The sequence below is a fragment of the Acinonyx jubatus genome, chromosome C2 (assembly GCF_027475565.1).
Source record: "Acinonyx jubatus isolate Ajub_Pintada_27869175 chromosome C2, VMU_Ajub_asm_v1.0, whole genome shotgun sequence".
In the NCBI taxonomy this organism is placed as follows: Eukaryota; Metazoa; Chordata; class Mammalia; order Carnivora; family Felidae; genus Acinonyx; species Acinonyx jubatus.
In genome coordinates this window covers 40,067,524-40,079,360 of record NC_069384.1, presented here as the reverse complement: position 1 = coordinate 40,079,360, position 11,837 = coordinate 40,067,524, and the positions used below count along the sequence as shown (strand labels likewise).

The 11,837-nt window shown below is 35.3% G+C and overlaps 1 protein-coding gene across 2 annotated transcripts in view; it reads right to left on the bottom strand.

The window, feature by feature from the left end:
* Window positions 1-2,626: 2,626 nt before the first annotated feature.
* The window catches only part of CC2H3orf38 (chromosome C2 C3orf38 homolog), a 12,409-nt gene continuing 3,198 nt past the window's right edge, over window positions 2,627-11,837 (bottom strand). Inside the window, exons 3-4 of one of the 2 annotated variants that reach the window (XR_001429340.3) lie at window positions 9,657-10,584; window positions 2,627-5,005 (exon numbers count right to left, since the gene is read on the bottom strand). Coding sequence is in view for 1 of the 2 variants with exons in the window: in XM_015065957.3 (XP_014921443.1) it covers window positions 9,904-10,584 (681 nt within the window). In the remaining variant the exon portion in view is untranslated. Of the gene's footprint in view, window positions 10,585-11,837 lie in introns of both variants that reach the window. The other variant, XM_015065957.3, reaches the window with a different exon arrangement.

Here is an 11,837-nt window from a genome sequence, read left to right as displayed (position 1 = left end):
AACCTGTCCTTTGCATTCAGCTCCAGAAAGTATCCTTTCATGTTATGTTGCAGTATATGGGTGTGGTTTTAATTATGCCTCCAAACATATTATGTTTCTGTAGTAAGCCAAGAAAATAACATTGGGGTGGGGATGGAGATTAAGCTCCGAAGAACTGAGCCATTTGCACAAATTGTGCAATCCTAACACAACCTGATCTTGCCATTACAATTCACATTATTAATCTACAGAGATGTCTCTTCAAGACAATGGATAGACTGGCTGATATGCCACTTAAGCAAGGTACCTAAAGTCAAAGAAATGCCCTTTATGATGTTAACAATGTCTCAGAGAAATGTTTTAGTTTTTTTTTTAATTTTTTTTTTTAAAGGTTTGTTTATTTTTGAGAAAGACAGAGGGAGACCCAGAATTGGAAGCAGGCTCCAGGCTCACAGCTGTCAGCACAGAGCTGAGAAGGGGCTTAAACTCACCAACTGTGAGATCATGACCTGAGCAGAAGTTGGACACTTAAGGGACTGAGCCACCCAGGCACCCCTAGTTTCTCTTATCTCAAAACCTCAGAATACCTTTCCTCCAAGTAGGAAGTATCAGAGGAAAAAACTTCTGCAACTTTCTGCTCAGTTTTTCATACAGCATTATCAAAACCAGTATAGTCTCGTGATAAAATCTGACTGTATTTTATACTCCCTTCAACACTTAACTAACATATTGACGGTTTATTATTGATAACTGCTCTGTTAAGAAAGGGATGAGCTAATTGGCTTTTTAAATAACCCTTTTATTTACCTAACAACCACCTTCCCTGCTGTCCAAATAGCTGGTATACACTCCGTCGTTAAAGATTGTGAGGCATCCTTGTCTAGTCCTCACCAAAACTTATTTCCCAGTGTAATCTTGTTTTCTATACTCATGGGTTTTCAGGGATGAATAGAACAACCAGTTGCTAGGGACTTCTCACTCATATATAATACACATAATGCCAAATGATTCAGACACTGCACATCAGTGGTTCTGTCTGCAAAATATCCTCTGGAATACATGACAGTAATTGTTCTTCTATGTCGTTGGTCACTGAATGCTAGTTTTCTTTCTAACAGAACTTTTCCACTAGCTTGTTTTGTAATCTCTGATGATATCTATTAAATGTTGAGGCTGTTTTTACGGGCTACTCGGCAACGATGCCTGTTTTTAAATTATTACTTTCTGTTACAGATTTGATATTTGAACTGAGTCTTTTAAGTTTAGACCCACGTGTAAGGTTTGCTTTATGGTTTTCAGAGGGTGGTGTGCATTATTCCTGAGGGTAATATCCGACAACGTGATTCAGAAAACAAATTTAAAAACGGACATAATCATTAAGGCAAGAGACGTTAGGGGTGCCTGGGTGGCTCAGTCGGTTAAGCCTGACTTCAGCTCAGGTCATGATCTTGCAGTCTGTGAGTTCCAGCCCCGCACAGGGCTCTGTGCTGACAGCTCAGAGCCTGGAGCCTGCTTCAGATTCTGTGTCTCCCTCTCTCTCTGCCCCTCCCCTGCTTGTGCTCAATCTCTCTCTCTCTCTCTCTCTCTCTCTCTCTCTCTCTCTCTGTCTCTCAAAAACAAACAAACAAACAAACAAAAAAGACAAGATGTTAAAACATGGTTTAGTGTCTAAGTGACAGATCTAAGGCAGGGCCCTACTAAGGGAGGAACTCTGGTGACAACCCAGAGTGAGGTGGCTTCCTGCCACCAAGCACCGAGTGAGCTGTGCCAGGTGTCTGAGAAAGAAACTTGGTTTCATTTTAAGAGATGCAACTCTGAATGATACTTCTATAATTCTGAATTCTTCATTTTGCGGGATAAATTTTAAACTGGGATGTATTATTTTACACTTGGTCAGAAAAATAGAATTACCCAAATTCATTTACCAGAGAAATCAATGTGCTTCAAAAATGAGGTGCAGCCGTTGATGGCGACATGTGAATATCTGACAGGCCATGCGCTCTTAACCAGTGGTGAATGGACTACCGGTCAAAAGTTCAGATATTCATCACCATCCTTCCTTATATGATTCAGCTGAAGTTTTAAAAACATCATACTCACAGAATCTCTTGCACAGCACATAGATTCTAATTCTGCATTCACATGATGACATGATAGTATTTGTTATGATTTTGATCACTTTTCAATGAATCATTTTGTGAACTGGGGATAAGAGTATAAACCATAAAATGCAAATTTAGCCAGCATTAAAATTAATAGAGAAGTACAGCAGGGAAAATAAACACGGTTGACTTCATGCTGGTTGTGATAAACTGACCAACACAGTTCTTGTCATCACATAGGCATCTAATGATTGCACACTAACATAACACTATTAAAACTAAGATTTTAATTTACCTAGAAAACTTGGTAAACATGTGAGTTATGTGCATAAAATTTCCAAAATCGGTGTTATATGGAAAAAAAAAATGTCTCAGTGCTTTTTTGTCTCTCTGAAACTGCCAACTAGTCACTGAGGATCACCATCGTTTTAGCGGCATTGCTCTAATCCAAAGGTCAGGGCTTCACCTACAATTCAGAGTAAGCACCAAAAGATGACAATGGTTACAGTAATAAGAAGGGATCAATGAGAGAGCAGAGAAAGCAATTTTCAGTAAAATAAATTCTTTTATTAAACACTAAACGTTACTCAATGTGAGTTAAACAAAGTAATAAAAGTGTAAGAAACTAGAACAAATACTTAAGTACCAAGTGTCTTCTGTTAAGATACCTGGTACATAGTAAGTGCTTGATAAATGGTTTACCAAATTGAAAGAAGACTGTTTAAGAGAAAAAAAAAAAAAAAACACTGATACATTATTTAAAATCAACTTTTTTCTCAGTCCTAAACTCTTGCTCTAGCTGAAGGCTGCTTGTAGAATTCAAATTATGACTTACTCTGCAATTCTCTTAGTTCCTATGAGTTCAATTTTATGATTGTTCTACTACGAGTTCCAGAATTAAAGTTCCTGACATGCTTACCTTTTCTATTGCTATCTTGTTTCTGTACTCTAAGCTCATTCTATTGTAACCCCATACTAACTACTCCAATCAGCACAGTCCATACAGTAAAACCTCCTGTCTTTGCTCAACAATATTTTCCATTAAACTTCCTAGAATAACTTTTAATAACATTCTGAGCAGCACCCCTCCAGGGCCATGCTTCCTACAGAAAAATCCTATCCCAAATCTGCCACTCCTCTCCAATGTCACTCTTACATGTTTGCCAATTCCTATTACTCAGTCTCTTTGAAGGAATCATCTATATAGTATTTGATTATTTTATCAACATCCACGTTTCTACTAGAGGTTATTGGGAGTCTATAATTTGGTCTTCTGTCAACCACTTTGCACTTTTCAACTAAAACATGAAAATATATTTTGAACATATGTAACAGCAAAAAAGATTCACACAACAGTAGTTCAAACAACCTCAGCATTTCTAGTGATTAGAAAATAGGAAACTATTTTAAAGGCTTCATACTTTTTTCCTTTTCTATTCTAGATATGATGTGTAATACTTTCATCCTTTTGTTTTTCCCTCTGTAAATAGAAATACACCCACAATACACATATACTTATAAATGTGTATTTGTTAGGAAAAAATAGAAAGTGTTTTCTCAGAAAGATTTATGAGCAAGAAAAATAAAGAATTTCTCCAACTTCAATGAACTACAAATTCCTTTAAAAGTAATATTATTTAGTTGCTAGGAAGGCATACATTCACAAAACCATGTAACTTCAAAATAGCAGTTTAGATACATCTAATCTAACTGTTCATTTTTACATGTGAAGAAATTGAGATTTAGAGTTTAAATTCTTTCAAAATAAGGTAGTAGCAATAGTCAGACTAGAAATAAAGTGCAAGAAAAAGCACAGACTTTGTAGTTTAAAAATTATACACACACACACACACACATGCCGGGGGGGGGGGGGGGGAACCCACAACAGAACTATGGACATTACTTAACTTTTGGGGCCTCTGTTTCATCTTTTACAAAAGCACATAGAACTTTAATAATCCTATCTAACAGAGTATTATTGATTGTATTAGAGTTCACATACCATTATTCAGAAAGATAACCTAGTAAACAAATATTTACTGAGCACCTAATACATATGTTAGGCATTGTCGTTAGCAGACAGGCAAAGGACCAGGAATACATGAGGCTCTGAGAAAGTATCACTTTTTCCTTTATATCTTTAATAAATATCAATTGAATACCCCATCTCTGTGCAAAGCAATGGAAATAAAATTAAAGTCAAACAGCTACAGTCCCTGCTCTCAGTTTAAAACCCAGCTGGGGAGATTAACAAGTTAGTAAATTAATATTTAAAGTGCTAAGACTGAAATAAACAAGGTGCTCTGATAAATATTAACAATAGGGCCCACTTAGAAGAAAACATTTAAGACAAATCCTCAAAGATAAAAATTAAGCAATCATGCAAAATGCTAGAGAAAAATTATTCTAGATAATGTATACAAAACACCTAAAGAGAAAAAATGCTTAAGAAACTTCCAATTTTTAAATTATTCCAATCATAGCCCTTTTAATTCTATATTATCAGACTGCAACAACAAAAAAATTAAACTCCCAAGTATTTTGTATACAGACCTACCTCAACTTACGATGAGGTTATGGCCCAAGAAACATAATATAAGTTGAATATACCATTAAGTTCAAATGTATTTAATAGGTTAGGAACTACTAAACATCTTATCTTTGCCTAGCCTAACTTAAATGGGCTCAGAATGCTTATATTAGCCTACAGTAGGGCAAAATCATCTACCACAAAGCCTATTTTATGATAAGGTGGTGAGTATCTCATGTAATTTATTGGATACTCTATGAACATAAAAAACAATGACCATACGGATACAGAATGATTTGAAGTATATTGGTTGCTTACCCTTGTGATTGCATGGCTAACTGGAAGTGCAGTTCCCTGCCGCCACCCAGCACCTATTGTCCCCCATATCTCCAGCCTGTGAGAAGAACAAAATTCAAACTTCAAAGTACGGTTTCTACTGGGGTGCTTGGCTGGCTCAATCAAAGGAGCATGCGACTCTTGATCTTTGGGTTGTGAGTTCAAGCCCCACATGGGATGAAGAGATTAAATAAAACTTAAAAAAAAAAGTATCATTTTTACTGAATACATTTTAATTTCATGCCTTCGTGCAGTTGAAAAATCCTACGTCAAACTACTCTAAGTACTGTCTACTTGCCAATAAAAGCAAAGGGCTAAGTAAATACAGGACAAATACTAAGACTACTTAATAGCATCTGTTGGCTGGACCAATCCATGAAAAATGAGTGAAAACAAACGTAGATGGTGATAAGAACCAAATTATAAAATCTGGACTTTATTTTGGAGGTAATGCAACACTACTGAAAATCTGAGCATGGAAGGGAGGACAAAAGCTGCACGTTAAGGAAATTTTAATGTTATAAATATGTAAAAAATATTAAAGCAAAGAAATAAATTATTAAGTCAATATCTATGTAAAGAAATTCTACAGCAGCAGCTGAAATAGATCATTCCATGACTAACATGACTCTGGAGTTTATGGTTTAGTGTTTGGGGGTTACATTATATCTCACAGTAAATATAATACTTCATTTTATTAACTTTACTTTTGAAAGCGAGTGGGATAGGGGCAGAGAGGGAGAGAGAGAATCCCAAACAAGCTCCACGCCATCAGCAGAGAGCCTGACACGGGACTTGATTTCATGAACTGTGAGATGATGATGTGAGCTGAGATCAAGAGTCGGACACTCAACAGACTGAGCCACCCAGGTGCCCCTAATACTCCATTTTAATATTGTTTTACTGAAGGACTACTGGAAAGGTTCAAACTAGAAAAAAATAAAGCTAAAAAGATTCAGTGCATTTTAAATATTTTTCTTCCAACCCTAAGTGGTCTGTCAAAATATCCTATATTCTGTGTTGATATAATCAATATGATATAGCTAGGGCCACAGAGCTAAAATTTAAGCTAAGTGTTTTTTCCTGAACCATACAAAAGGATATAACCACACCCTTCTGAAAAGGGCCTCAAGTAGTTCTCACCTTAAGATATTTAAACCCAGAGGGGCACATGGGTGGCTCAATGGGTTAAGCGTCCAACTCTTGGTTTCAGTTTAGGTCATGATCTCACCGTTTGTGAATTTGAGCCCCATGTCAGGCTCTGCACTGGCAGCACAGAGCCTGCTTGGGATTCTCTCCCTCTCTCTCTGCCCCTCCCCTGTTCACACGCTCTGTCTCAAAATAAATAAACTTAAAAAATGGGGAAAAAAACGATATTTAAACCAAGAAACCGAAATTTAACATGCAAAGTTTAAATAAGTAATCTATTATTATTTTATCTTTTGCTTGATTCAGGGATTTATAAATTGTAGATGCTCCATAAATATATGCCAAATAAACCTGAAGAGAACCCAAATGCAGAAAGTCTTATTTCCCAGCACTTGCAGTTGTGCTATCTGCATTCAAAGTGAGTATATACGAAGATTATAAATAGGGTGGGGTGAGGGGAGGTGAGAGGGAATGGTGTTAAGGTGAGACCACATATACAAGCCCTTTGGAGGAAATGATCCTATTTTTGAAATCCTTCATCAAAATTGGCAGTATACAATCATTACTAAATAAACATCTTAGGACAACTTTTTGTAAAGATCTAGAGAATTTTTTTTAATACTTTTCACATTTTTCTCTCACAATTTCTCTGATGTTCATTAAATTTATCTTGCCAAAATAAAACGAATTCTGAATATTTTTGTTTCAATTGACAGTAATTCAGTGGGTTTTGTCTTAATATCTGACATTTTTTGAAAAACAAAATCTACAAATTATCCTTTCATTCAAAAGGAAGATTTAGTCCTCCAGCTTAGGGACTCTGGCAAAGGGCACAAAATTTTCTAAAAATAATTTTAGTATCCAAGAATAACCTGAGAGAATACAACTATTATTAGCAGGATTTCAACTTGAAGTTATAAGGATCCCTATAGGATTCACAGATGTGCTTTGGGGAAACCCAAAAACTCACTGAAATAATGCAAAAATTGTGATATATATGCAAACACATCTTTTTCTGGGGAGAAAGAACATACAGCTCTCATTTTTCAAAACTTGATGGCCACTAGCCACAGCCCAAATTAAGAACTAGTGAAGAAAATTTGTGAATACAGATGCTAATAAAAACGTTAAAGTATAGTTTTCATTCACTTTTATCATCTAGCCATAAGAGCCGTTTTGTTAAAACACAATATTGCTGATTATGTTTTTAATTAAACCATTTCTTTAAAAACTTTTAAATGTTTCTTTGAGAGAGACAGAGCAAGAACAAGCAGAGAGGGGCAGAGAAAGAGGGAGACACAGAATCTGAAGCAGGCTCTGAGGCACAGAGCAGACACAGAGCCCTATGTGGGGCTCAAACCTATGAATTGTGATATCATGACCTAAGCCAAAGTCAGATGCTTAACTGAGCCACGCAGGCCCCCCCCAAGCCACTATTCTTTAAATCTTTTTCTGGTGCTATTACAATTTCTTACAGGCACTGGGTAACTAGCCTTTCTTTAGCATAAGAATACTACCTTTCCGAAAATATAGGAACATTTCTTATGTTGGCCATTTACAAGTTAATTTCATAAAATAGAGATGGCTTCTATTATTTGGTATTTTAGTTAATAAGACTCATGTAATTTTTTTTTTTTTTGGCATTCTAGATACTAATAAAAAATCCCAATGTAAATTACTTTAAGCTATATTAACAAGAACAGGTACTTGACGTATGCCCTATTATTAGGCTATGGCAAATCAGTCTACAGTAAATAAAGCCCAGCGGCCCCCTGGCTTGACTATTCAATTACTATGAAATATGTGTAGAGTGTTGTATTCTTTACTACTTCACTCCAACAACTTTCACACTCCAGCTGAGGGTGAAATGAAGCAAAAAAGACCAAAAGCTGGGGTCTCTGCCATTCCCTAACATAAACAAAACAAATGGATGGTAGCAAAAGTAGAGTTCAATCTGCACTGTGCTTTGGGACTTTCTCCAAGACCTGACCAAACTTTAAACTTCATGAATAAATTTCAAGAATCTCCAGGTCTTCTTTCTTTGAACAGAAGAGTATACACTTCACCTATAATGGTTAGGGCCTTTCAGTTTATCCCATTCTGACCCCTGGGCTTTTAAATTGAGTAAATTTTAAAAGGTTAAAATTTCCCCCAAATCTGAGTTAGCTTGGATCCTCAAAGTTTCAGTGTATCCATGTATGAAATTCAAACAGATGAAATGATCAAAACACCACCAGTGATAAGAACCAAAGACAAAATCTAGATGCAGAAAAGTCTTCTACACAGTATGTAAGCTTGGCTTGCTCATTCCTTTACCCATTCAGTTAAACATTAGGTCCTACTGTGTTGCCCAGCTGTGGGGATTCACAGAAAATAAATCATAATTCCCATCCTCAAGTGAGAGAGTCTGTCAGGAAGATTTCAAATTTCCAAGACTGATTAAAAGAACATACAGGAAAAAAAAAAAAAAAAGAACATACAGAGACTGCAACCTTACTTGAGCATTACACGAATTCAAAAAAGTAAATACTGAAGGTAGCTAGAGGCAACTTCGGCCCATCCTGAGCATCTATAGTAGTATTTCTGCAGTACTTGACATTACGCCACAAAGAAAACAGATGGGAATATTTTTTAATTTTATCCTTTACTTAGGAAATTTATTGAGTACATGTTATAATGATACTCTATACTTAAAGGAGAAAACCATAACCTGTCTTTAAACAATACACTATTAGAGCAGACCAGGGATTTGCCTCCTTTATTAAGTTCTTATTTTAAGACGTATCAATTTGTACTCCTCATAAAGGCATGGCATTAAAAAAAAAAAAAAAAAAAAAGATGAGTTTGTTCCTCTTGCTTCCAAAATTTCTTATTACCCTAGGTGATCATCAGAAGAGTTAAAGGTAAAAATTTACCATGTACAGCACATCATCACAAAAATGCCCAGCTCAATTTTTTCCATATGGAAATTTTGTAAATTAAAATTACTAACTAAATCCAAGATCAGCAAATAGTTGCCAGGTGATGAAGAATTTAAGCCCTAAAGCAACTAAGTAATTAATCTGGCAACTTAATCTTGTAATTCAAACCTTGTATTAACAATTTGGGGGTGAAAAATCCTAATAATTTTAATTTATGATGTGGGAGTATATATATGTATATAATAGATATCCCACATTATAGATTTATGTATGTGTGTTTTCTGTTTTCTGTTTTTGTCACCTCTTCCAAGATCAAGCAAGAGGAAAACAGTAAAAGAACTGGGCACACCTCTTTAAAAATTTCAACAGTATGTTTCCTCTATACGGTACTACAATAAATGCTGTATAAAACTGTTAGCTGAAGGCTTTGATCAGCTTGGACTACTATAGGTAACTTTTGAAAAATGTTCCTCATATTTTAAAAAGGGAAAGTAATTTTTTATCTACCTGCTAAATTATTGGACTTTTTCGTGAGAATGTTATTCAAGTTTCCTAAAATGATAACTTTTGAGTTTACATTAAATCTCTCTCATATGAAAAGTACAGATATTAGAATACTAAGTAAAATGAAAGTATTACCTGGTTTCTAAGGCACACCGTTAGTTATACCATCTAAAGTGGGATTTATTTGATGAACTGCATTAAGCTTTCAGAACATTGGCTGCAACTCAGGTAGAAAGAGGCAAGTATTCACATAATATATTAGTCTGTAGTCAAGAAAGATATTTCAACTAAAATATGTCAATCCTCCCATCTGAAACCACTTAAACATTACTGATGTGATATTTGGAAGAGTTTCTGTATTTTTTAGACTGACATACAGTGCTCAATGCTTTAGAGGGTTGGGTAAACTCAGTTCTCTTTTGTTCAACAATGCCTCATCTCCACTGCATAAAGCTTGGTCTCCAGTTCCATTATCCAATGCCTGCCTTACATCAACTTGTATTTCGTTGGTACCACATGAAGTAATTACGTTATAAAAGCTCTCTAGATCACCAGGTTCGAATGTAATAGCTGGCTTCATTAATGTTCCAGGAGCAAGAGAACCCTCTCCAATAATTCTCAGGTTGATAAATTTGATTTTCCAAGTATTTTCCACAAAAGGGCAGCGTATGAGTCCAAATATTTGTTCAAAAATGCCCAAACAAGTGTTCCCTCGGTGGACAGTCCCAGCAACTCCAACCATAACTAGACCATGGGGAGAAGAAGCACATTTCAGTCCACTGGCATCTAGATTGGGACTGAGAAAAAGATACTCTTCTTTCACTAGTGACAGCAGACGAAGGCTTACAATTTCTGCTCCACAGTAGTCTATCACATTTTGTTCAGAGGTGTTGTAATAAAACCTAAGCTTGACATCGTGCCAGAAGTGCTGTGGCCCCCATTCATCTTGAGGCGGTCCCAGGAAAGGATTCTGAGAATTAAGAAGTTCAAAGAACCAGTGACAGAATTCTTCTCCTAATCGACGAAAATCAACTTTTTCAGCTTTCTTATCTTCTTTTTCCGGCTGATTAAAATAAATAAAGTGTAAAATAAAACAAAGGTTAGTTCTCGTATTTTTTTCTATCTGGCCCATTTTAGAGGTAAGTTTGAGTATACAGAGTACAGCAGAAGCTAAACGAACTACAGGTGAACCCACTGAAACCATCATGCAAAAAGTCAAGTGTTTTTCCAAAACGGGGAAAAATCATTTTACAATTTCCCAGCTTAAACATATGAAAATTCAGCTAAGAAATTAAGGTTAATAAAGCCTCTCAAAATATCAGCATGAACAGTCAATAATGATTTATGTACGCATTTTCTCTTATATGTGGCAGTGGTTTCACAAATGTCTGTCAAAACCTTCAAACTGTATGCTTTAAATGCATACGCTGTTGCATTTAAACTACTACAATATCGTAGATAATAAACGAGCATTTTCACTATCTTTAAACAGACAAATCTAATATGATTGAAATACATTACTTTTTAGGATTGGGATTAATTTTATATTGTTATTTCTCTTTTTTTCAAAGAAAATGTTATTGCAAAAAACATACCTGAGAGGCTAGATTTTATTCATCTGTGTTCCAGAGTATAGTAACTCATTTTGATGGTAAGAGATCTTGTATTGACAGAGCATCTTTGATTGAATATATTAGGCTCTGTGCTTGGCACTTATATTCTATTTCCTTCTATCTTCATGAACCTTGTGACATAGAAACTATCATATGTGGGCTTTATAGATAAAGTAAACAGGGCTCAGAAAGGTCAAGTTACTTGCTGAAGTTCACACCTAGCGTATGGCACACCCTATTTTTAAGTCACATCCGTATGATTTCAGAGTTGGCATCCTTTCTAAGCACATTAAAAAAGCTTAGATTCTTTCCTAATATGAAAGCAAATACCTCTCACTGTAAAACTTCACTGATTCAAAGTCTGTAGTTTAAACTTTATAAATTACCTAGCATTCATACAATCAGCATTTAAATATTCACACAGTATCTAAAACATACAGTGGAGATACAAAGAAACAGCTAATGTGAGCTGAAGGAAATTATTACAAGAGGATTTTTCCTAGCTAAAAAAAAAAAAATCAAATTTAAAAAATATTTAAGTTTTTCTCATGGAATTTACAATCTAATATCAATTTAATATCAAAGAAAGTCTTCAAAATGAGAAAGGGCTATAATAGCATTCTTTTAAAGTGAACAAAAACATTAGAGAATCAGAAGCTAAATTAAAATTAAATGGAAACTGCAGTTTATCCACTCTCTTTAC